General features: G+C 39.7%; 3 protein-coding genes and 1 long non-coding RNA gene across 5 annotated transcripts in view; 2 read left to right on the top strand and 2 right to left on the bottom strand.

Moving 5' to 3' along the window:
* The first annotated feature begins 3,055 nt into the window (after window positions 1–3,055).
* On the top strand, window positions 3,056–9,341 carry LOC108954828. 2 transcript variants are annotated; one of them, XR_001980767.2, is made up of 4 exons: window positions 3,056–4,075; window positions 4,152–4,246; window positions 4,330–8,167; window positions 8,267–9,341. It is a non-coding gene; the product is annotated as an uncharacterized LOC108954828 (long non-coding RNA). The 2 variants fall into 2 exon arrangements; XR_005545465.1 differs by having other exon boundaries at window positions 3,065–4,075; window positions 4,330–9,341.
* A 1,522-nt stretch (window positions 9,342–10,863) lies between these two features.
* LOC104414832 (exosome complex exonuclease RRP44 homolog A) lies at window positions 10,864–13,362 on the top strand. Its single transcript, XM_039301165.1, has 5 exons — window positions 10,864–11,289; window positions 11,621–11,840; window positions 12,740–12,865; window positions 12,979–13,031; window positions 13,232–13,362. Exons 2-5 carry the CDS (start codon window positions 11,753–11,755, stop codon window positions 13,334–13,336), a joined length of 372 nt encoding a protein of 123 aa, XP_039157099.1. The 5' UTR covers window positions 10,864–11,289; window positions 11,621–11,752; the 3' UTR covers window positions 13,337–13,362.
* Window positions 13,363–14,279: 917 nt separating this feature from the next.
* On the bottom strand, window positions 14,280–16,278 carry LOC104414829 (disease resistance protein RPV1-like). The gene is made up of 2 exons (XM_018861393.2): window positions 15,979–16,278; window positions 14,280–15,894 (listed from the first exon to the last, which is right to left on the bottom strand). Exons 1-2 carry the CDS (start codon window positions 16,156–16,158, stop codon window positions 15,589–15,591), a joined length of 486 nt encoding a protein of 161 aa, XP_018716938.2. The 5' UTR covers window positions 16,159–16,278; the 3' UTR covers window positions 14,280–15,588.
* A 432-nt stretch (window positions 16,279–16,710) lies between these two features.
* LOC104414831 (disease resistance protein RPV1-like) overlaps window positions 16,711–26,120 on the bottom strand; it is a 57,146-nt gene continuing 47,736 nt past the window's right edge. Inside the window, exon 3 of the mRNA XM_039300389.1 lies at window positions 16,711–17,069. Within this exon, the coding sequence (XP_039156323.1) occupies window positions 16,838–17,069 (232 nt within the window). The 3' untranslated portion in view covers window positions 16,711–16,837. The remainder of the gene's footprint in view (window positions 17,070–26,120) is intronic.

The raw sequence follows: 26,120 nt of genomic DNA, 5'->3' as shown, positions 1-26,120 counted from the left end.
GATGACTTTAGACAACTTTTCAAATTTGTGAATCTAGAAAGGGTTTATTTATTCTTAGGATAAGCCATTTGTAGATCTCCTTGTCAAGGTAGTAACATCATTTGCAAAGCCAAATATACAATGAGCGAATCTTTAATGAGCGAATCTAGTGGTACAAATAGAAGGAGGAAGAGATCTGTTGCATGGGAACACTTTAAAATGATAAAAAAATAACCAAGATAAAGTCGAATGCCTATATTGTGGGGGCTATTATTGGTTGTTCTAGTACTCAAGGGACTAGTGGGATGCATAATCATTTAGGTAGATGTAAGAATTGTCCATATGCGAACGTGGAGCAAAAGGCAAAAAAGTGTCTCAAATGAACTTGTTGGGGTTGGTAGTTCTATTTTAGCTAGTCCTTGGAAATTTGATCAAGATGTTAGTTGAAAAGATCTAGCAGCGATGTTTATTATTGGTGAACTACCCTTCAAGTTTGTGGAACTTGAGGCATTTCGGAAATTCGTGAGTAGAATCCAGCCAAAGTTTTTAATCCCTTCAAGAAACACATTAAGGGAGGACTGTTATAAGTTATACTTGGAGGAAAGAAGCAAACTGAAAAAATATTTTTCCGATACTTCTCCAAGGGTTTGTCTTACGATTGACATGTAGACTTCATGTCAAAATCTAAGTTACATGTGTCTAACGGCTCACTTTGTAGATGCTAATTGGAAGTTGCAAAAGAAAATTTTGAATTTTTGTCAAATCTCAGGACATTTGACTGAGATTATAGGGAAAAAGGGTTGAGAAATGCTTAACTAGTTGGGGGATCAAAGACATTTTTTCTATCACTGTTGATAATGCTAGCTCCAATGACTCGGGAGTTCAATACTTGAAGAAAAGACTTAACTCTTGGAATGCTCTGATATTATCATATGGATGTTGTGCTCATATTTTCAGTTTGATTGTGAAAGAAGGTTTGAAAGATATAGATGATTCCATTGTTAGAATACGCTCAGCTGTAAGTTATGTGAGATCTTCTCCTTCGAGATTACAACGGTTTAAGAAGTGCATTGTACTGGAAAATATTGATTCCAATAATCTTGTATGTTTCAATGTGGAGACTCGATGGAATTCAACATACCTGATGTTGGAAATGGCCTTGAAGTTTCAAAATGCTTTTATCTCATTAGATATTCAAGATAGAAGATTTGTTGAAGAGCTTTCCAAGGTGAGAGGGTTGCCTATTGATGATGATTGGGATTATGCCCATCGATTTCTTTCTTTCTTGAAGTTGTTCTACGATGCGACTTTAAAAGTATCGGGCTCTTCTTATGTCATTTGCAATGATATGGCAAAAGATGTCTATGTGATTTATATAATTATTGATAGATATTGTAGGGATGAGGATAGGAGTTTACAAGAAATAGTCAAGAGAATGAAGATCAAGTTCGATAAGTATTTTGGCAATGTAAATAACATAAATCTAACATGGTTCATTGCATGTATACTTGACCCTCAGCATAAGATGGAGTATGTGAAATGGATGATTAATCAAGTGTATGAAGGCAACCGGGCAGAAACTTTGCGAGATAGAGTGACAAAATCTCTGACATTATTGTTTAAGCAATATCACACTAGTACATGCCCCCAAAGCAACGTGAGATTAAAGGAGATAAGGACAGTGGACGTTTCAATGTCTCCTGTGGTTGTTGCGGACATTATGACTGCAATGTATCTTAGCCAAACGGGACAAGAATATGTGGAAGAAAAATTTAAATTAGATAAGTATTTGGAAGAATGATGTGAATGGTATAGCTCCACATTTGATATCTTAAATTGGTGGAAAGTCAATTCTTTCTAGATATCCTATCTTGTCTTCCATTGCTCGAGATATTTTGGCCATGCCTATCTCCATTGTAGCATCAGAATTTGCATTCAACACCAGAGGTCGAGTACTTGATGTATTTCGTAGCTCCTTGACCTCAATGATGATTGAGGCTCTTATATGTACTCAAGATTGGCTATGATCCGCACCACTTTCACAGTCGATCGAGGAGAACTTAGAAGAACTTGAAAATTTTGAGTCAAGGGAGAAAAAAAATAACCATGGAATATTTATATCTTTCAATATTACAATTGATACTTCAATTCTCATTTTCATTATGAATTTAATGCAGAGTTGTCATCTATGGCCATGGACCTAAATTCAATAGCAATTTCTCTTGATGATTGACGAACTTAGATGTAGGAATTATCCATATTTATATCTTTCAATATTACAATTGATACTTCAATTCTCATTTTCATTGTGAATTTAATGCAAAGTTGTACCCGGCTTAGGAATTTGGTCAATTTTCCGGTTTTTGTGTTCTCTTTAAAAGTTTGGAGGGCCATTTTGCAATTTCATATTGTTGATAGAGCTCCTGGAGATTGGGAGATAAAAGTTACATGGGCTTGTTCTATTTTTAGAGGAAAGGCATTCCCCCAATTTTATAATGTAGAAACAAGACTGAATGTTTCAGCTATTAGTTGATTGGGAGCTTAAGCTTTTATTTTTGTCAAATGATAATTTGAGGGAGACCATGAATTGGGAAATGGAACTGAGAGACCATGAGAGGCTGCTAGTGGAGACTCGGGAGTTGAGGGGCTATGAAGTGTTGAGGAGTTTGATTTTTGAGTTTGGGTTAACTTGGCGGATATTTATGCCTTAAAGCTTTTCTATGCTCCATATTTTCTCGATTTCATCTTTTTATTTTCTTCATATGGGTCTTTGTTGCAAAGCTTTTAGTAATGAAAAAGTCCTTTTTTTTGGGTCGAAAATACGGATGAGATATATTAATTAACCGAGTGCTTGGTAAATACATCAAGAGCATCAACACATAGCAAATCTAAAAGAGCAAATGGGGTTGAGAAACCCAATTAGTGGGAGGAAATTTCATGCGATGGGCTTTCACAAGCCAATCCGCTACTTTGTTAGTCTCTCTGCTGCAATGGGCAGTGTTAGGCCCGGTAATGCTTGCATCTTTGTCTTGGCCCAGTCCACTAGCGCTTGTGCATCCCAGCTGAACTCCTTTGAACTGAAAATGCTTTGCACGAGCCTCCAACAGTCAGAATGTACTTGCAGCTTCAGTTGAATGTTGTTCATGGGAAACTTGAGGAAGAGAAAATCTAGGGTTTTGACGAGCGCCGCAGCATCTAATTGTTCCGTCAAGCTAACTGCAACCGATTTGGTGAACCCATCAACTATTCTGCAGAGGGAATCACGACAAATGTAGGCGACGGCTCCTCAACTTGGGTTAAAGGTTGGACGTGCTGCATTGGTGCTGGAGGTGAGCCCTTTAGTGGGATCGTTGGTTGGAGAGGAGCGATTCTGGTGCCCAGTGTCCCTTCTATTCAAATTAGTGGGAGGAGGACAGCTCATGTTGCAAGGGACGGCTCCTCTAATAGCTTCGAAGGTGGGGTGTTCATTTGCCCCGTGGTAGGAACATGGGTGGTAGAGTTAGCTTCTCTGAGTGAGTTTTCGTTGGGCGTGCTTCGATACTTGGATTCAAGGCTAGGAAGGCTTGAGCATGCCGGTTATTGGTCTTTCAAGTGAGATCTACTGCTGAGGGAGGACCAGAGTTGTAGGGGACAGCTTCCCTATGTGATTCCAAGACTAGGTGGGCTTCGGTTCCTGTTGGTGTGCGTCGACCCCTCATATTGTAGAGGGCAGCTCCTCCGAGTGGGTCGGCAGCTCTCATGAGTGGATCAACCACTGGATGGGCTAAAGAGCTGTTGGAGACGAGCTCACCGGTGGATCACTGGTTGCAGAGTCATTAATGTGTTGGTGGCTGGTCTTTGAGGTCAGATCTGAGGCAATGGGAGGACCCAAGTTGCAGAGGATAGGTTCTCAGGTTGTTACAAAAGCTGGGGGTGCGCTAGGTTGAGAAAAAGAGGATCCTCTTGGTAGATCTGAAACCGGGATGTACCTGAGTTGAAGGTGCCCTCTCCTTGATCTATTTCAGAGGCTAGGTATTCTCTAAGGGTGTTAACAAAAGAGGCATCTATGTTGATCTGGATCATTCCGGGGTTCAGGGGTTGCCACTTTTGAGATGAGGTATCATGTTTTTGTTGTTCTTTTGGTTTTAGATTCCAATTCACGAAACTATCTTGTAACGTTGAGGCTTTGACAGGGTATGATGCGGGTTTAGGGGGCTTTTCCTAAAGATAAAGTGGTTTCTATCATTCCAAAAACACCACAAAGCCATAGCAATCTAATAAAATTTTGGTAAGCTCCATGGATCTTCTTTCACTCTAGACAACCAATCATCAAATCGGGTTAAACCCACTCTTGAGATTTTTACTTGCAAGGTATGCACGTTCCAGATCTAAAAGACTAGGGGCATAGCAGCAAGGTATGCTTAATCATTTCCGGTTCGAGTTTGCAAATTGGGCATATGGGTGAGGGTACTATTTTCCTCTTGTACAGATTCTCCATGGTTGGCAGGGTATTTTGGCATGCATTCCATAGAAAGGATTTAATCTTGAGGGTTATTACTAATTTCCATATGAGTTTCCAAAGTTTATGGTTTAACTTGGTAAGAAGTTGTTGGAGTCGATGTGTGTGGGCTGGCTGAAGTGATCTTGTTGTTGAGATATTTGCTTTTCATAGTATAGTTCCTTGACTTGTTGTCTATCCAAACCAATCTATCTTCTATGGTCGGAAGGCCTATAGGGATAGTTAAGATTTTTGAGACTAGCCGATCATCAAACATGGACCTTAACAGAGGTTCATTCCATTGTGTTGCTTCCATATCAATTAACTTTGCCACTTTGAGTGGCTCATCTCTAGTCATTGGGCCACCTATAGGTTTGTTCTTCAGCCATCTATCTTCTCGAATAGAAATTCTTTTTCCATTTCCAACCACCCACATAATTTGCGGGACAATTGCATCACTACCTGTTGAGAGGCTTTGCCATTCCCATGATGGACAAGAGCCTTTACCTGCTTCCCAGAACTCACAATTCGAAAAGTAGAGCCCCTTCATAATACGACTCCAAAGGGTATCTGGATGCTGGGAAAGTCGCCAAGCTTGTTTTCCTAGCATAGCTTTATTGAAAGCTAGAAGGTCCTTGAAGTTGAGTCCTCCTTCATCCTTCCGAAGCTTTAGAACTTCCCATCTTTTCTAGTGTAGGCTAGCTAATTTGTTGCTATTCCTCCACCATAAATTAGCTATTTGTTTTTCAATAGCTTTACAAATGGAAACTAGGATTTTAAACACAGACATTGCATACTGAGGACTTGCCTGCACCACAGATTTAATGAGTATTTCCTTCCATTGCTTTTGACAACAAATTTTTTTTCCAACTTTCCAGTTTCATGTTGACCTTTACAAGTATCTAGGTAAACATGTCTTTTTTAGAGCTCCCCAATTTGACGGGATTCCCAGATATTTCCCTGTTTTAGTAATTTATGGAACTCTCAACTCTAATACCATATTCATTTTTAATCCTTCCGAACATCCTTTGCTGAAATAAATTCCTGATTTGTTTAGGTTTATAGCTTGTCCTGATGCAAAACAATATTGATGCAAAATAACCGCCAGATTTTGACACTATTAATGTACCATCTAGGAAAAAAATAGAATCGTCCGCAAATAATAAATGGGAAAGAGTGGGACAATTTCTATTTAGTTTAATTCCCAGAAGAGTACCTACTGTTATGGCTTCTTTCATCATATAAGACAAGACATTAGCCACTAAAATGAAGAGATAGGGGGAGAGTGGGTCTCCTTGGCAAATACCTCGAGTTGGCTTGAAGTATGGCATAGATTTCCCATTGAATTTAATGCTAAATGAGACCGTGGAAAACACACATGACCCACTACACCCACTTCCCACAAAAACCCATCTTAATTAGGCATTCTTGGAGAAAATCCCACTCTATTTGATCATAGGCCTTCTACATATCTAACTTTAAGAAAGCTTGGAATTTCCTTTTCCTCTCACGTGTTCTTAATTTGTGCAAACCTCCTGTACAATCAGAATATTATCTTGAATCTGCTTGCCCCCCACGAAAGCACTTTGTTCTGCTGTAATTAGGTTTGGAAGCAAAGGTTTCAACTTGTTTGTAAGAGTTTTGGAAATAATTTTATAAGCAAAATTGCATAGGCTAATTGAGCGGAATTGTTCTAGCTTTTCGGGGTTTGGGTTTTTGGGGATGAGGGTGATAAGGGTTCTGTTTAAGTTTGGGTTTAATTGTCCAGTATCAAAGAATTGTTGTACCTCCTTAAAGATATCATGGTTAATTTCCAGTCAATGATGCTGGAAAAATAACCCATTCAAACCATCCGGCCCTAGAGCTTTAGTAGCTCCTAATTGGTGAGTAGCAGCAGTAATTTCCTCCATAGTAACAAGTTCAATTAGCTTTTGGTTCATAATTGCGTCAATCGAGCTAGGGATTTGACTTAGGATAGGTTGGAAATTTCGGGAACCCATTAACGTATAAAGATTATTAAAGAAAGTGCCTGTCATTTCCTTGAGATTATCCTCATTTCTAACCCATTCCCCTTCTGCATTCTTGAGCATAGAGATATGATTTCTAATTCTCCTTTGTATGGTTATTGCATGAAAGAACTTTGTGTTTCTAGATCTCATTCCCCAAAACATCTCCTCCTGTCTCCATAAGGATTCAATCTCTTTATTCATTTGCTGAACTCTCTGACTATCCTCATGTATTTCAGGACTATTTTGCAGATTTAGGAGTTCATTTTTCAGCCATAATATTCTTTTATGTGCATTAGGGAAGCATTTTTTGCTCCATTCAACAAGTTGTTTAGCCACTAGATTGAGTTTCCCCATTATACTTGCTCCAGGAGATTCTGAATTAGACCAAGCTCTCTTTACAATGCGTTCGCACTCCTCATCTTCTGCCCAAAAAGCCTCATATATAAACTCCTTCCTCTTGCATTCATTCTTTGAGGAGATTGACAATATCAGTGGGCTATGGTCAGAGCCAATAGCTAGTAGGGCTACTACTTCAGCATTTGGATAAGCAACCCTCCACTCCATTGAACATAGAGCCATGTGTAGCCTCTTCTTTACAAAATCATCTCCTTCTCTTCGATTAGTCCAAGTAAGGCACACCCCTTGCATTCCAAATCCATCAGAGAACAAACATGAAGAAAATCTCTAAACGCTGTGAGTTGAAAATGTTCTGCCTTCTTTTTACCCACTTTCTCCCAAGGGTACAAAATTTCATTGAAGTCACCCATACATAGCCATGGTAAGAAATTTGCAACACTTGCTTTTTGTATATCCTCCCATAAGAGTACTCTTTCTTTGAAGATCATTTGGGGCATGCAGGAAGGTGATTTCCATGAGTTGTCTACTTTCCTGAAGTTGGCAATGCATGTTTATTAAGTTATCTATTTGTGATTCAACTAAAATATCTACCTGGTTATCCTAGAAAATAGCCATGCCCCTCGCAATTCCTATGAGATTTACCAGGAAGCTATTCTGAAACTTAAGCTTTCTTCGTAGCTTTAGCACCATTTGCTCTTGATTTTTTGTTTCCATTAAAAAGATTGTGATGGGCCTTTCCCGAGTCATTAAGACTCACAATGCTTGAATTATCAGGGGTGAGCCCAACCCCTGACAATTCCAACTCAGAAGCTTCATGGGTTACTGGTGGCTTATTAGGACTAGCCACCAAAGTCCACTTAATTTCCTTCTCCTCCACTGTGATAGGATTATCCACCAGTTGTGATGTGTCTAAAGATACTGATTTGGAAGAATGCGCACCATAAGGGAAAAATCTCTTTCCCTTTTTTGTTGTGGTTAGTTTGGTACCTTTTGCTTTGCACCTTATTAGGTTGTGTGAAATTTCTAAGATTTCTAGCATCTTAGCTTCAAGTTCCCTCATTTGTTCTTTATATAGCACCATAGTAGACTCATCATCTAAGCAATTACTGCCTCTTTTTTGTGTACCTTTGTCTTCAACTATCATAATTGCTAATGGAGAGGAGGATTTCTCACCCTCTTTTTCAGCATTCTCCATAGTGAGCTGATGTCCACAAAATGGCCTGCTAGGCTTCGCAACTACCTCCTTCAACTTCTGAACCTCTTAAGTTACAGTAGGAATAAGATTTTCAAGGACCATTCCTTGTGCTATTTGGGTTTCAGCTTGTTTGCCATATAATATTTTCTCGTAAGGACTCAATTCTTTCACTTCCGCTAAGAGCCATTGCCCAAAATTGCCTGGCAAGTTTCCTCCAGCCCTAACTGCTCATATGGTATTTCTTTGCAGGCCATGGCATAATGCCCAATCTTACCTCAAGAATAACAATAATGTGGGAGTCTCTCATATTTAAATTATATCCATAGGTTTTTATTTCCTAGGTTGATAACAATGCTTGTCTTGAGGGGATTGGCTAGATTCATAATTACTCTAGCTTTGCCTACTTTATAGTTGCTGCTCCCCTTTGCTTCCAGCTTGACATCTATAACCTCCCCAAGTTTAGAGGCTATCTCTTTCACTATTTCATTCGATACTCTTCCAAATGGGAGTCCATAAAGATGCACCCAAATAGGGCAATAGGTGAACTCATAACACATTTCTAGAGTGTTGGGTCACATTGCTGTAACACTAAGAGATTGCAAGAAAATGACCAAGGCCTTAACTCTAGCACTTTCTGTTTTTCAGCCTCTGATTTGAAAGAAAATGAAAAAAGACCTGGTTTTAGCAGGGTACAAGAAACAATGAATGAAAAAGTCCTTTGAAGCTTAATATTAAATGTGTTAAAAAGTGTTTATATCATATCATGTTAAAAAAAAAAAATGACACGGTAGTTCATTAACTTAAACTTGTCAGAATATTTAGCTGCGAATAATAAATAGGCAAGCATTAACCCCCAACCAATCTATCAGCTATATGATCGTAATACTAATGTGTAAATTAAAATTTTGCAGGCTTTAGTTGTGCCTCTTAGCTAATATTCTAGTTCATTAGTTAATTGCCACGTGTCCAAGTGAAGCTCACTTTTTGCTGCTTTTTTTTTTTTTTTTTTTGTGATCTTTTCAAAATTGTGATTTTTCACAACTTTCAAATGCCATGTTCTCACTTTCTTCTCTTTCCTTCTTGAAATCCATTGTTGTGTATGATCTCCCAAGTAGGTTCTTTGCGGGGCCACTCGCACTGTTTCAAAAAAGCCTCAATCAAGTCTCAATTGATTATGTTAAGCAATTGTTTAAATTGGATATCATTACTTGGCCAATGCTTAAAAAAGGGAATGAAGTATATGATCTAAATTGCAAAATCCTTTAAGCTTGAAGTTAACATATTGAATTTAGATTATTTTGAGTTGAACTAAAAAAAAAAAAAACGAAAACCAAAAACCGAAAAACCAAACCGAACCGAATCGAAATTTCAGTTCGGGTCTCATTCGGTTCGATTCGGAAGTTTTTTATAATGGTTCGGAAAACCGAATCGAATCGAACCGTTGACACCCCTATTGGATATATCCATTCCAAGCCAACTCCGGCAATGACTTCCTTAGGTAAGAAACTCTTAAGTTCTACGACAAAGTTTAGCAGACAAATATCAAATGGCTTTACTAATGAATCAAAGTTGTAAATCCTATTAGCACAACGTGTGGTGAGAATTCACAAGAGACCACTTGCTCCTATAATAGTGAGTAGGAATTACAGTGAGGATCACTGACTAAGTTTGTGCCAATCCAGTTCAAAGCTCAAAAACTTTTCCGTTTCATTGACTTGACATAAGGAATTATTGCGCTATGATTGATCAACAATCCTAGTCAAACATCACAGTTTTTGTACGTTAATTTGACGGAACCATGCACCAAACACTTGATGAATGGGTTTTTAAACTGATGAAATGAATCGACTGATGACAACACGTATTTCCAAAAGAATGAGGGCACCTGTTGATGGATAAATATAAATAAACAACTAGCATGATAAGAAATAAATCGCTGTGAAACGAGTGAAAATAAATTGTAAATAAGTGCATTGACAAAAATAAATCTTGTTTTTCGGATGTTTGTGCGCATCATTTCCTCATGCGCTCTTTGCATACACCATGGGTGGCTAGCCTCTCATAATAACCATTTTCACTCATTGAAATCAAATTTCGGCTCCATATTTGATGGTATTATTGATCCCCTTGGGAGCTTGACTGCAACAACTAATTGACTCAACTTTAATTAATGCTTGACCACAATTGTCCATCAAACCTTTGATAAAATTGTTCCAGCTATTTTTGTCCTCTAATCAATTTGATTTCATTCAAACTTAGTGAATTGATGTTAGTACTTTTCGACTCAATTGATATCAATTCGGCTATCAGTCGATAAATGTAAACTATTCCCCCCTTGTGAACTTAGTTTTATTGGCTTCTCATGGCTAATCATATTGTTTATTTGTCGACTATATTTCAAGTCACACGTTCAGATCAAGATACTATTTATTACTTCCTTGTAGACAACACAATGTCCTATTACTAGTGAATACTCATAAATGGCATTGACTTTGTTTAGCCAATGCCTTTGCTTTATTGCTACAGCCTAACTAAAGAGATTCCTCTTTTCCAACTCTTGCGCTTCATCAACAATTTTTCAACTTAATATTATATTTGAAATCATAGTAGATGAAAGAAAGTGATTGATCTAGAGGTGAAAGAAAGAGAATGGAAAATGGAATTTCTCTTTTTAGAAAATGAAATTATTTTCTCAAATTTTGAAAATATTTCTTCCATTGATGGAAAATATTTCCCTATTTAGTTTATTTTTCTTAAATTAAAAGCTGAAAAATTCGAATAATATATTTTAAAAAAATATTTTTTGTAAAATAAACAAAGCATAATTAAATTATTTTAATAAAAAAGATGGCTTACCTGCTTCTAGGGGTGAGCGTGGTTCCGGTTCTTAATTGACCGGTTCCGGTTCCCGGTTCGGTTCGGTTCTTATAGGAACCGGAACCGAAAGAACCGGAACCGGTTAGGTTAAGCCCTAAATTAATTTACCCTTGTCTCAGTTGCCACTTTCACTTCACACTCCTCTGTCTCTGCTCGACGCTGCTCACTATGCTCAGTGCTCGCCCTCGACGAGTTCCTCGACAAATCTCCACACGGAGTCGGGCCTCAAGTCCCTCGACAAGTTCCTCTCCGACAAGACCTACATCTCCGGGTAAAGCTCGTCTACGAGAAGCCGGCGAAGAAGACGACCGCATCCCCATCTTCGTCGGCTCGGAGTACCTCGCGTGGAACCATGTATCATCCCACCAGAGGCAGCGTTCGCGGTGGCAGAGACCGTAAGCTCTCTCTCTTTGCGTCGTTCTTTTTAAGCTCTTGAGCATTTGTGTTGTATTCTCTTTGCTCGATTCGAAAGCGCGAGGCTTTGAAGCTTGGGTTGGCTTTCGCCTCCTCGACAACGAGATTCTCATCCTCAAGGTCTGTCCCTCTCTCTGGACGTCGATGGCTTCGGTTGGATTTGCTAGGGCTCGTGGAGCGGGTTTACTTGTTCTTGGGGGCTTCTGTGCTTCGGCTCTTGCGCGAGGGTTTCTTTTGAATCTTAATTTGGGGTCCGTGCATCGATGGGGGTTTTGATGAGATTTCGTTTGTTTTTCTGTTTTGTGATGGCAGGAGGAGCTGCAGAGGACGAATCTGGAGTTGGAGTCGTATAAGGAGAATATAAAGGAGAATCAATAGAAGATTAAGCTCAACAAGCAACTCCCTTACTTAGTCGGCAATATTCTAGTCTTTAATGTTTAATGTATGCTTCTGCTTTGGGCAGGATGCAAGGATATTGATGATGGCCTGCGCTATACAGCCCTTTCCAATGGAAATTTTGAAGTTGGAGTTCGTATCCTTAGAGTTGGGCTTTCCCGGGGCTTCATATTTAGATTTAACATGGTTGTGACTTAAGATTAATCCTGCCATAATGGTTTTTATGGAGTTGTTTGCATAGGAAAGTTCATGGCCTATATTCAAGTAAACAGAAGTTGAAGTTGATGTCATGTCAGAATACTTAAATTAATGGATATAGAGCCTCATCTGGTTCGGTTCTGTTTCTTCCCAATCCTTCTATGGATTTTTATTTTCTTTAATCTTGACTAGCTGCTTATGAAACTTCTACTTATCCTGTGAGTATATGTTCTGATAATAACTTCTCTGGTGCACCATGTTTGTTATCGAGCATATTCAAGGAGTATTTATCAATTTTGTCCTTCACTTTGTAGTAAGTGCCACCATCTTCTGAGGTGGTCTTGCCTTGACAAGGATGCCTTTCTTTTTACCGAGTCCTTTTGCATTACCTTCTTGCCGTGGCATTGTCGCGAGAGAAATGTTTTGTTGATTCTAGTGAGTGAGGCTTTCTTGGGCCAAGTTACTTTTAGCTGCTTTTGTCGTTCCTAATTTCCTCTTTTGGTCCTTCCTTGAGCTGGGTAGAGATAATTCCTGTGCCTTTTGTTTCTGCACATATTTTCCCCTCAAATTTCTGAATTTGATGATTCTTTGTCTCCAAAATCTCTGACAAACTCTCAGTAACTTGATTTACAAGCTTTATCTAGTCTATCAATTTTTTGAGCATGGTTCGATTTGACTCCATGTTGATGGGGTCCAAGTCAATTTTGTTCCGCACTAAGGTACCATGGCATTCACATACTAAGGAGTAAAGATTTCAAGGGCCCACAATTTCAACAATTTGAATTTTTGGTTTTTGAAGACTTAGCCAGGAATTTTTCTTTAATGTTAGTCACCTAGATATTGCTGATGTGACAAATTTTTTGCACCCTTCCACACCACTCAATGATGAGGCTGTGCAAAAGGGCACTTCTGTTTACCTTGTTGAGCGCCGCATTGACAAGCTTCCAAAGCCTTTGACAGAAGGTAATATGACATTTAGAGCTGTAAAATGTCTCTTTGACATCAGAGAAAAGACTGATTGTGGTTAATTCATGGTCCTGCCTATATCAAACTTAACATGTGAATTTATGTTGTAGGTATATGTTCACTTCGGGTAGATGTGGAGAGACTGGCTTTTTCTGTTATATGGGTATGTTTCTTGTTCTATCTTCGTCATTTGCTGTGCTCTTTTTGGTAAAGAGGATTGCATGTCCATTAGCCGCCATCACCCAGACTACACTAAATGATAGCTCATGTGCTTACTAATCATGAATTGTCGGCCTGTGTATACCAATATATTGATTGATCTTCCCATGAAAGGAGAACAATCTTGTTTCTGCCCATTTTCAGGAAATGACACTGAAGCGAGAGATAATATCCACAAGATATACAAAAAGCATTATTAAATCATGTGCGGCTCTGTCTTATATTAAAGCTCGAGACAAGGATGGATGACGGTAATCATGTAAATGTTGAGAAGGCTATTCCTCTGTTCATATGAGCTATTTTCTGGTGTATAACCTCTCACACATTGTAGTAAACTTGTTACGATTAATCAACATGCTATTTCCACATGACTTATCCTCTGTTCAATAAATGTTCACGTTAGCATAATTCGGCAGTTCCTATTCTTGCTGTTGAGTCTTTCATGAGTCTTCCATTTTTTTAAACTAAAAGTGAAAAAAAAAACCCGTTGGAACCTGTTGGAACCTGGAACCGACCCCGGAACTGTAACGGGGTAGGTTCCGAGTTCTTAGTTTCGATGGATAGGTTCCGGGTTCCAAAAATGAGGAACTGTGCGAGGGTAGGTTACGGGTTCCAAGCGGAACTGTAAGGAACTGGGAACCGCTCACCCCTACCTGCTTCACATGCCTTTATCAAGAAAATAGGGATCTTCGCAACTTTTGTCACGCGTCTCTGCCTGTACATCACTGCATCAAAGGAATCATTGTTTCGACAGCGATCTTCCAGGTAATTCTGGTATTGGCTTGGGTGACTTGCATCCACAAAATCATAAAATAAAATTGATGAAAAAAAAATTAAATTGATATTATTTAATGATTTTTAGTAAAAAGTATCAAAGAGGCTACTTTTTCGTGAATTACATCATGAAGAAATTGCAAGTGTTTTGATAAGATTTGTTATATCCTTCATGAAATTGAGATATTTTCTAAAAAATTATGAAGGTTGAACACTATGTGAGTTTTTAGATGTGATCGTGAGTTAAGATGTATTGAGAGTACTCGAGTCGAGTGACTCAAATGTGTTTGAGATCTCCATTGTATTATTTGATCCGTAGTAAAATCATTTGGTGCTCTCTTCAAAGAATAAGTCTTGCCAGACAAATCACATAAATTTGGCATGTGATTTGTTTCCTTCTCTTTTTATTTTCTCTTCTAATCGCTTGTTTTCTGCAATAGAGAAACCCCGACTCCTACAATTGAAACCCTTGTTGCTAGGTATCCCTTATGCACATCTCTTTAACAAAGTAAAATCAAGTTTTCCTTTTCAAATGAAGGAAAATAATTGACAGTTCATTTTTATATTTCGGCCAAATATCACAAAATGTTCTCATTTTTCAGGAAAATACCTAATATTTTTTAAAAATACCAAAATTTCCGCTGAACAACCAGTAATTTCCAGACGTTACGAATCACCATGTTATTCAATACTGCTGCTTCTAACAATCTTCCGAGCATCTGCAGTAGATAGGGCGCCATTTAAGGAAGCTGTGCAGATAACAATATCGTCAACAGCACCAACAGGTTCCTAAACTTCACCATGAGCAGAGATCAGAAATGACATTGCAGCTTCCACTTCATCATGAAAACCCAAACCTAAATCACAAACCACTCATTTGAATAAAAATCCACAAGAATTCCAGATTATTGGGCATTAAATCAAAATGCACAAGGCTTGAAAGAAGAAAGATTAAGGATGCTTGGTATTCCCTCCCAAATTTGAGCACCATCATGCATATAACTCAAGACTTTTTTCCAACCTTCCAATACCATCGGTAGCGTTTCTATGCTACTGTTACGGATACCCAGAAGTTCCTTCAAGCAATTCCGTGATCCTTGTCCATGATAAGTCCAGTTGAGTCAACAATTCCAACTTCCCGATTGAGTTAGGGATCTCTCTCAATTCATGGCAGTTTCCCAATGACAAGCACCGTAGATTCACAAGAAACCCAATGATGTCAAGGAGTCCAAAAACTCCACACAGCTTGATAAGAGAAGGGTCAGCAAATTCACTAAACAGCTTATCGAGTTAATTCGCAGTCCTTGGGAATGAGCGTCTCTAGCTCCAATAGATAGTCCGTGTAGGAAGGAATATCAGAAAACATAGTTTGATCTTCCTCCAGCTTCTCTAGAGAAACGATGGAGGAAGGAATTTCTTGTATCGCAGTTTGATCTAGACGAAGTTTCTTCAATTGTTTTAGTTCACCCATTTGAAGCGGCAGCTCCACAATACGCGAACATCCACTCAAGTCCAACCTAGTCAGCAATTTCAACTTGCCAATCGAATTGGGAATCTCTCTCAATTGGTGGCAGCTTCCCAATGACCAGCACCACAAATTCTCAAGGAATCCGATGCCGTTCGGAAGTGTTGCAATCTCAACGTAGCCTGATGAAACAAGGGTCGACAAATTCCCCAAACTGCCTATTGAGACCGGACATCCAATTAATGATTTGCAATCCCTGGCACTAAGTGTCCAGCCTCTTTAGAGAACTGATGAAGGAAGGAATTTCTTGTATCGCAGTTTCATCTAGAAGAAGCTCCTTCAATTGTTCTAGTTTAGCCATTTGAAGCGGGAGCCTCTCAAGAAGAGAACATCCACTTAAGTCCAGGGAAATGAGGTTCTCCATGTCTCCAATACAATTATCAATTTGCTCCAATGCGCTACAATCTCTGAGGATCAAAATCTCCAATCTTTTAAAAGCTGAGAGGTAAGAAGTCCCTTTTAAGGAATGGCAACTTGTGAGGTTGAGAACTTTCAGCTTTTCTGCCTTCTGCAAGAAAGAATATATCATGGGGTCAGCAAGGAGTTGTTCCCACTAAAAAAAAAAGCAAAAGATTATATTTTTATATCATACCATCATTGAATGCCATCCCTGCCAGACATCTGAAATCGCGCTTCCTGACAAATCGAGTATGACTAATTCCCCCGCATGAAAGTTGCTTGCTTCAAAATTTGAGGGACAATTCCCCCATTTGAGCCATCTTAACTGAGAAAATAATTTACTAAAATCTCCGACAAGATTCACAGCACTCATGTGAAGAAACCTCAAGTTCGATAAGTTTCTAAATGGTTCATCCGTAAATGTGCGGCTCGCTTGATCAATTATATAATTAGAGTTGCCTTGCTCAAGACAAATGGCTTGAATCCTTCCAGATTCCCTACAAGTACAAAACCAAGGATCACAAATGTTGCATCTTACCAACTCAGTGAAATAATATCAATTATTTCTACTTAATATACAGTAAACTCGATATCAATTTTCAGTTTCAAACTCATACCTAAAATCTTCCATAAAAGTCCATGCAATTTATTGATGCCATCATTAAACAATAGATAAAACCCTAACTAAAAGTTATCGAGATAATTACGAGGTGGTTCTTCAATTTCACCGACACTTTCAAAAATCAAATTTAAAAATTTTCAATTTCTGATTGAAAATGGCCATTCCAAAATAAATCAAATCTACAAACGTAATTTTTTCTTTACTTATTCTCTTAACCTTTTGTCTTCGCAAACAATCTGTGTGCTCTCTGACTAGTGGAAAAAAAAAGGAGCGCACACGTCTGTAATATCACATGAAGGATTCCGTGATTCTTGTTATGCAATTGAATATTTCTTCGCAATATATCACTGATTAATTGATTTTGCAAGTAACTAATACCATTGCGATTACATGATTCCTTAATGTCAGCAATGAAGCTACAATGCTCAAATTAATTTAATAGCTTGTTGTAGATGACATTAACAAGAGTTGTCTTACCAATACCGCCCATTCCGTAAATTCCCACACATAGGGTAGCTCCAGAACACTTATTTATTAATTTCATAACCTCCTCCATATGACTATCAATTCCGACCAAATTCTTAGGGTCATCCAAGTCCACTGCTTTCTTCAACTCGTTCAAAACTTTTTGCACAACTGATTTCATCAATTCTCCCACAGGCCTGTCAAACAAAATGAGTTCAATGATATGGCTTTTTTCTAATGATAGCACAAACAATAGAATTTGGGGATAATTTGGAAAACCTTTAAATCTTTTTCCCACCTCCATTTCTTATCTTATCTCTAAGATAAAAGTGGGCAAAGCAATCCCGTGGTTGCTCTGTGGGCGTGTATTGGATCCTTGGCTCAAGGAAGATAGTTGATGTCTCTTCCTTTTGCCTCACCTCTACCCGGGTGGTTTCCCACCTGCAAGGGCCAACTGCGGTAGTTCTCAAATAAGGAGCCTTGCTAGGCTGCGTTCCTTATTTTAATGTACCAGTACCCGCACACCTTGCACCCCCAATTGGTAGTGTATGTTTTTCTTCCCCACCGACCAGCGAATATGGTTGCCCCACATGATGCACCCATAAATTCTTTCAAGGTTACTCTAAATGTATTGAATTAGAAAAAGATTTGAGGCTAGTGAAGCTTTAAGTTTTGCACATATTAAGGATCTGAATTAAATTTCAAAATCTTTGGTCCGTTAAGGATATGGATCATAATAGGAAGCATTTTTTTCTATTTTTCCTTTTGAGTAGTATCTATGTTCTATGATGTTGATTATTCTAACGTGGAGTTTGACAGGAAGTTGAATAATAAATGTGTTTCCTCGGCATAAGAAAGAAAAACGAGATGGAAGAACAACACCGGAAAATATTTTACTAAACCACTAGACAGTCTTTTCTTCTTCTTCTTCTTTTGGGCTCTTTCAGAGGCGTAAGTCATCATAATAATCCAAATCTTATTCGTAGGGATAAACACAGTTACGCTGCTTTTTTGCAGGCAGAAATAAGCAAAATATAAGTTAGAGAATCCTTGCATAAAGGAAGGCAAAATTTTCGGATATTCACCACGATGATCGTGCTAGCAATCTCGTGGAAACAATCCGTTGTATTCTTGATGTATAATAGTCACGGCCTGAACGAGAGAATTGTTTTTCTTCCTCGTGTCTCGAAGACACAAGAACACACGCACACTTTTACTCAATATTCAGCAACTAGCAGAACTTCAAGTTTTTGTTCATGGTGAAGAGCCGATTCGGAACAAGAAGACAAAACACACGAAGTCTCCTTTTTTAATTTTTCAGCAGCTCTTTAACTCTTGTCCCTCAATTGTTTTTATAATAAAACCAACCAGCAATGGTTGCTAATCGATGGACGATCAGCAACCGTTGCTGATCGTTCATAGCAGACGCTTGCTCATGCACGATCTTGGCATGATGGTCAACGGTTGCTGACCATCCATGCTTCGTGCATAATGGTCAGCAACCGCTGACCATTACGCTTCGTGCACATGCATGAAGCTTTAATTTTTTAATTAGTTAATTAATTAATTAATTAATTAAATGAATAATTAATTAATTAATCAATTCTCTTTTTAAAAATAAAAAGAACATAATTTTATATGTACAATTGGAATACATTAACATGTATCCACTTTGAGAATACGTGTGCATCATATGCAAGTAGGCTCGTGACTATAATACAAATTAAATTAAATCTCATTTAATTTAATTTCAAATCGACACAATTCGATTGCAGTAATTGCAAACACATTTGCAATTATATTTTCTCTTGTTCCACGTTATCCTAATTGTTTATGGTGTGTGACATCCCTAAGTTCATCACTAAGCTGGTAGTAAGACTTGTACTAACACATTAGTACTCCCACAAGAATTAATTGTCCCGATTAATCTCTGGGTCTTACAAGCCATGATTGACATCTAGCAATATGTCATGGCTACCTAGATAGTGTGAATATTTTAAGAACATAATGAACTTGTCAGCTTTGGCTACAGTGTAATTCAATCCCTCTGTCTTATTATGTCCCGATCAAACAAAAACCATGGAATATTAGTCAAGTCATTAATTCGATCATATGCACAAATCTAATTGACATGCATTTTATTCGAGACATAAATAATTTATTCTCGGTTACAACCCCGGCCGAGGATTTCAATGCATTGTCACAATTAGATTGCATAGGACATCATTATCATACCTTGCATATAACAAGGAGACATATTCCATATTGCGCACACGTGTAACTTCATATATGAACAAACTATGACCATCAGGTATAAAGACGGATCAACGACCCGATATTATGTGCACCCGTGAATCATAGTTGTTCAATACACAAGTTAACACTGTGCCTCAGGTCTAAGGATTATTTACACAAGATCAAAGCATGAACAATTAGACATCGACATTCACATAAGGCAAGTTCATGGAAGCTCTCTAGGCTCCCGTTTTCTGCACTGTTCCTGCGAATATGGATTTGCTTATTTTGCCCGGTAGGACTGACGGTTGGGGCCAATTTTTGGCGGCAAGAAGTGCCTTCACTACTCTTTAAAACCCTCTGAAGCATCACCTGATATGTCTCCTTTTCGCGGAGTGTTTTCAGATCGATGGATTAGGGTTTTGCGGTTTCTGGTGTGCGAGTTTTCCTGCAATGGAGAGCGATTCGGTGCAGAACCGTGCGAATGACAAGGGGCGGAGCTTTCGGTCTCCCCCCCTAGGAATGAGCGACCCCACTCGGTTGCCCCTTCGTTGATTGCGGGAAACCGTAATGCTCCTCCCGCCTCTGGTGTTCCTGCGAATTCGCGACTTCCCCTGTGTCTGCCAGAGGCCGTTCGAATAACAGGGGAAGATCTAAGTCCAAGCGACCCCTTTCAAGAGGTGGCTCGAAAAATCCTGGTACCCGCTCTTGGGCTGCGGTAGCTAGTGCTACAAATAAGGGTTATGATCTGGATTATTCACCTCCATAGATCGTGAGCAATAAACTTGTCATACATATGGATGAATCTGATCTACAGGCAGCTGATCCTAAGCTTTATGATGTAACACCCCGAACCCTTCGCAGGTCGTTACCAGTGCCGATGTTACACTTTATTACCTTTCTTTCTTTCAAGCAAGCGTCCTAATTTGCAGACACATTTTTTTTTTTTAAACAATCGGTCCTAACGTGACTCATAGCGGAAGCAAATTAAACATCACCATCTATCCCCCTACCAATCCATGATACAAATACACACCACTAATCATCAGGATTTAAAATATAAGCCATGCCACTTTTATTTACATATTATCGAGATGGGTTTTCACGGGTCGATACAAAAAGGAGACCAAGATTTTTAGCCACACTTAGCCTCATCCCAAAAAGATACTACGACCCTAAAGAAAATCACATGACATCCCCATCCAACAAAGTGGCGGCTACTCCCAAAAAGATGACACTAGCTTTTTACCCTTCACACAACCATCACACCCATCCGGGTGCATCGGGTGGTGGTGGCGGCAACATCCCCCTAATCACTCCGTCTCGGCGGACATGAACAGACAAAAACTCTGGATGTGGGCCCTCAGCCAGGCCCACGTCGTACATGACCAGCACACGTACTCGCACAAATGTCAGTCCGGGGATAGTGACGCAAATCGATCTCCGTACAATCTACTTCTATATCGACGGGATACCATAGAAGGTGCCTCGCGTGACGGTAGGAAGCGGCATCTTTCTAATCTGAAATGTTATCCCCAAAAGGGTGAGTACAACCACTCGGCGAGATAGGAAATCCAATAACATTCCAATGCATCATGCATATCATCACACGTTGCAAGCATCACTTACCTTGTAATCATGCGTATCATGCATCATCACATCATATATATCATCATCATCATGGCATATCATATATCATTATCATCATCTTGCATTTCATCATGCATATCGTACCATGAATGATCATCATGTCACATCACACATCATCATCATGCATCATCATGCATATATTATCATAGGTGATCATCATATCACATCACATGCCATCGTCATCATGCATCATCATGCATATATTATCATAGGTGATCATCATATCACATCACATGCCATCATCATCATGCATCATCATGCATATATCATCATAGGTGATCATCATATCACATCACATGCCATCATCATCATGCATCATCATGCATATATCATCATAGGTGATCATCATATCACATCACATGCCATCATCATCATGCATCATCATGCATATATCATCATAGGTGATCATCATATCACATCACATGCCATCGTCATCATGCATCATCATGTCATGAGTTAATTTTCATCTTTATCTTTCAATTTTGATCACCACATCACCAATTTCTCAAATCATCAATCTCATCATCAACCCTTCGGGCGAGAAACCTCCGACAGGGGCTCCCAGCTTTCCAGCCATCCCATGACCACCGGGCTTCCAGGCCCCCACAGTCCGGGCATCTCGCATCTCAACTAGCATCACGAGGCATTCCCTTCGGGCGAAACCTCCGACGGGGCTTCCGGCATTTACACTCCCCGGCCGAGCATCCCGCACCCCAAATCCCCGGCATCGCGAGGCATTCCTTTCGGGCAAAGACCTCCAACAAGGCTTCCGGCCCCCACATTCCGGGCATCCCGAAACTCCCGGGAATCTCTCGGAATTACGCCACCGGGCCACCGAGACAACATCCTCCACCACAACCTCTTACTCATTTACCATCATCCACATATACCATTTCTTTATCTCAATTTAACATGGCAATTGGCATGGTATCAAACAAGTCACACTTGACATGGAATTCACACTTGCATCTCAATTCATATGTCGTACACATGCCAAAACTTTATCCCATACACATCTCAATTCAATACATGTACAAGGACCATGTCATACGCATACCAAGACTTTATCACATATACAGCTCAATCCAATACATGTGCAGAGACCTCATCACACAAATGCCACACAAATAGAATTTAATCCATGGCCAAAATAAAATCCATTTATTTTATTATTATTTTATTATTATTTTATTATTATTTTATTATATTTATTTATTTTCATAAATAAATCTTAAATTTAATATCTATGATTTTCCCAAAATCATAATATTCAAAAAATCATTAAACAACCAATTAAAATCCCAATTCCAAACAAAATTCATGGCCAAATTGAATTTCACCTAATTTCACAATTTTCACAAAATAGCACATGATATTCGGATAATGACCAGAATTGCACAGTTTCCAAATAAATTCGATTAAAATACTCATATGGCCTTCAAAAATTACGAAATTTCACAGGGTGATAGCCAACACATTTTCGTGCACTTTTCATGAAGAACCCTACGCCAAATTCTTTTTATATTAATTTCTACAACCCTACGAAGCTTCTGGAACCACGACCGCGACGTCCAGAACACACTTCTCCGAAATTTGTAGATCTCACCCATAAAATCTCTTTATTTTCCTCTGAAATTTTAGTATGTTATGTACCAAGGTGTCCTTTACAATTTTCATGAAGAAATATATGCCAAATAACCAGATTATGGTCACCATTTTAGTCCATAAAGTCTCGTCTGTCTCGGTACACTTCACCAGAATACATCATCTCCAAGATCTAGCAGATTCACTAGGCTATACTCGTTCATTTCTCTTCAAATTTGAGTATGTTGTATTTTAATGTGTTACCTACAACTTTCAAGAAGACATCAAAGTGAAATATCCAACAAAAATCAACATGCAACCAAGAAATCAACAAGAGGTCAGTGAAGATTTCGCAGATCTAAAGTCTCCGTACAATAGAACTTTTGACCCCTCAAATCTCCATCGTTTTCTACGAATTTTTAGTATGTCATAGTACAAAACGTTAGCTTCAACTTTAATGAAGACACCGAATCCAAAATTGGACTCCAAACACACATGCAAACTCAAACAAGCTACTGACTCCAGCAAACCGAACAAGAACAGTCACACGGTTTACAAATAACCAACTCTTACCTCGGTCTTTCGCACGAATCATACCTAAAATCTAACATGCAAACACCACAACAAACATGCAAGAGAAGTTACGGACTCCACTTGCCTTAAAGATGAACAAGCAACGACGAACGGCGACGGGACACGGCGATCGGACGGCGAACGAACAGCGGCACCCTCGGCTCCGCCTCCTTCCCCCTCTCGGTTTCTCCCTTTCTCTCGAGCTCTCTCTCTCGCACACCCTCTCTTTGGACAAAATGAAGCAAAGAACCGGCCATCTCTCTCCTCATCTCTTTTATACTCCCTAATCCCATGATTAACAATCATTGCTTTGCCTACAAACCCACCAATGCATGCTCTTGCCATTTGCCACTTGTCATATTGGGTTTTAAATTTGAATTTGAATGGGCTTGGGCTTAGGCCCATCCGGCCATTCCCCTTGGGCTGGTCGAATTCTCCTCTTGGGCTCTAATGGGCCGATTAGCTTGGCCCACCAAGCTTTAGGCTAATGGGCCCAAGGCCCATTTCGAAAATAACCTTCCTTTTCCTTTTTTTTTTTTTTGAAATTCTTTTATAAATATTTTTGAATTCCAATTTTCATCTTGGCCAAAGTCTTGGGATATTCTTGCTCATTGAAATTTAAATCATATGGCCAAGCATAGATTATTAATCTATTAAATCTAAATTTCCGCAATCACAAGCACAAATCATCGAATTAAAAGACTAATGGCTAAAACATAAGCCATGGAAATTTAACACCTAATTAAAGACTTTAACACACCTTAAGGCTTGGCTTTGAATTTCTGGGATGCCATATATGACTGCCTTGTTGGTTATTTTATCGGTAGGAAACTACCGTTCAAGGTTGTGGAGGAGGCCCTTAGGAGAGCCTGGGGGCCGCCTTTGTTGGAAGTTCTATCCGATGGTTGAGGAGTGTTTCTTCTGCGTATTGCTGATAAGGAATTCAGGAGGAAAATTCTGGAGGGCGGTCCCATTACTGTGGCAAGAATCCCCTTTATCTTATAGCAATGGCAACCGGGAGTTGAGCTGAAGAAAGACACGCACGTGTCTGTCCCGGTATGGGTAAGGCTGAGAAATCTCCCCTTCGCTTACTGGTCTGCTCAGTCAATTAGCAAAGTGGCGAGTGCTGTTGGTAGGCCACTGTATGTGGACTAGAGAACATAACAGATGTCTATGCTATCATTTGCTTGTGTATGTGTGGAATTAACAGTACAACAACCAATTTATGAGACTATTGATCTGATCACGGATGGGAAAACTGATGTTGTCGAAGTGGAGTTCGAATGGAAACCGCTAGCTTGTCTCAAATGTGGTATATTCGGTCATACCTGCAAGGATGTTGTTCCTGCTTCTGCTTCTGGTGCATCTGCTGGAGTAATGAATGCAGGAACCTCTAAGGCGAATCCTGAAGCTACTTCTACGTTGTCCAAAGAAAAAGAAGTGGCCTTACCGCCCTCATCCGCACATGATGGTGATATCCCACACAACCCCCAACCTGGGTTAGCTTCTACAGATCCTCCTGCTGGTGCGAATGCTAACAAATCCTTGCTTATTGGGGAGTCGAGCTCTCCCCAGGCGGCTCCACCAGGACCATCCGAGGGTGAATTGGTGGCTATGTCCTCAGCTCCTGCTGCCGATCCAGAATGGAAGCAGGTGAAGGGGAAAGGCAGGAAAAAGAAAAAGCATGCTGAGAAGGAAGCTGCCTCTTTTGGTCTATACCCGGCAGGTGAAGGAGATGCTCCCTCCTCTTCATTTCATGTTGGAAGCTCGGATGAAATTTGCAACTCTAGTACTCAAATGGAATTGAATGATGAAGATGTTTTGTCTGTGGGTTCCCTTTCGCCAAAAGGCCCGGCTCCGGCTGGTGCTCGAAGTATGCAAGAATAGCTCCTCTTGCTTCTTCCTGACCCACCACCCTCGGCGGTTTCAAAAGCGCCTGCCACAGGCCACAGGGCTAAGAAGAGGTAATTCTGCCATCTATCCTTTTTGATATGTTTTTTGGCTTTTGGAACATCAGAGGCATGGTCAACCCTCTTAGGCAGGCGGAGGTCAGGAGATTTGCCGCTCTTAATAAACTCTGCCTGATTGGCCTTTTTGAGACTAAAGTTCCTGAGGAACATTTTGATTCTATCTCGGCTTCCTTAATTAGTGGTTGGAATTGGATAGCAAACTATGAGTATTCTTCTCGTGGTAGAATCTGGGTTGGTTGGAACCCGAATTTTGTTTCTTTTGTGCCTATTTCTATCAATGACCAGGCTGTGCATGGTAGTCTGAAGCTTAATATGTCTGGTGTGAGCTGCTGCATCTCTGCTATTTATGGAGAACATACTTTTGTGCGTCATAAACCTTTGTGGGAGGACCTCCTCCACTTCAATGACTTGATGCAGGATTCGGCTTGGCTTGTTGCTGGTGATTTCAACGCCATTAAAGACCCATCCGATCGAGTTGGAGGTTCCAATGACTGGATCCCTTATTTTGATGAGTTTGCCCAATGCTTAGCACAAACAGAATTGATGGATCTTAGATATGTTGGCCTCCGTTATACTTGGTCTACCTCGGCAGGGGACATCAGGAAGATGAGGAAGATGGACCGTGTTCTGGTTAACAACAATTGGAACCTTCATTTCTCGTTCTCTGAGGCTTCGTTTTTGAACCCGAGTATCTCGGACCATACTCCTATGATCGTCACAGTTCTTTAGCCGGTCCAGAGGAGGAAGCCGTTTAAGTACTTTGAATTTTGGGCTGACCACCCGGACTTTAACTCAATTGTCCGCCAGGCTTGGGACTCCTCCATCACAGGCGTTCCAATGTAGATTCTTGTTTCCAAGCTGAAAATTGTGAAAGCTCGACTCAAGTTACTTAACCAAGACGCCTTCTTGGATATCTCTATGAGGACGGCCGAAGCAAGAGAGGCCCTTCGAAGCACTAAGGTTAGCCTTCAATCGGACCCTTACAACATTTCTCTTGCTGAGTTGGAAAAATCTCAGCGTTGTGTTTTTATTGATCTGAGGAATCAAGAAGAATCCTTCTTCAGACAAAAGTTGAGAGTGAGATGGCTAAAAGAAGGTGACAGGAATACTAAGTTTTTCCACCATTCGATGAAGAGGAGGCAGCTTACTCATAGGATCCTTTCCGTCAAGGATCAGTCGGGGGCTGTTATCACTGATCTTGTTATTGTGCCGCAAGTTTTTGTCCGGTTTTTCTCG

The sequence above is a fragment of the Eucalyptus grandis genome, chromosome 8 (genome assembly GCF_016545825.1).
Source record: "Eucalyptus grandis isolate ANBG69807.140 chromosome 8, ASM1654582v1, whole genome shotgun sequence".
NCBI lineage: Eukaryota > Viridiplantae > Streptophyta > Magnoliopsida > Myrtales > Myrtaceae > Eucalyptus > Eucalyptus grandis.
The sequence above is the reverse complement of the archived record's forward strand: the minus strand, read 5'-3'. Positions and strand labels throughout refer to the sequence as shown.

Bases quoted from the DNA above. Each gene is read 5' to 3' on its own strand.
- LOC104414832 (XM_039301165.1), top strand. From the start codon at position 11,753: ATGCTTCTGCTTTGGGCAGGATGCAAGGATATTGATGATGGCCTGCGC. The intron at 11,841-12,739 runs GTATCCTTAGAG...TTAGTCACCTAG, and splicing joins AAATTTTGAAGTTGGAGTTC to ATATTGCTGATGTGACAAAT. The intron at 13,032-13,231 runs GTATGTTTCTTG...GCCCATTTTCAG, and splicing joins TGGCTTTTTCTGTTATATGG to GAAATGACACTGAAGCGAGA.
- LOC104414829 (XM_018861393.2), bottom strand. From the start codon at position 16,158: ATGAGTGCTGTGAATCTTGTCGGAGATTTTAGTAAATTATTTTCTCAG. The intron at 15,895-15,978 runs GTATGATATAAA...TCTTTCTTGCAG, and splicing joins AGGGATGGCATTCAATGATG to AAGGCAGAAAAGCTGAAAGT.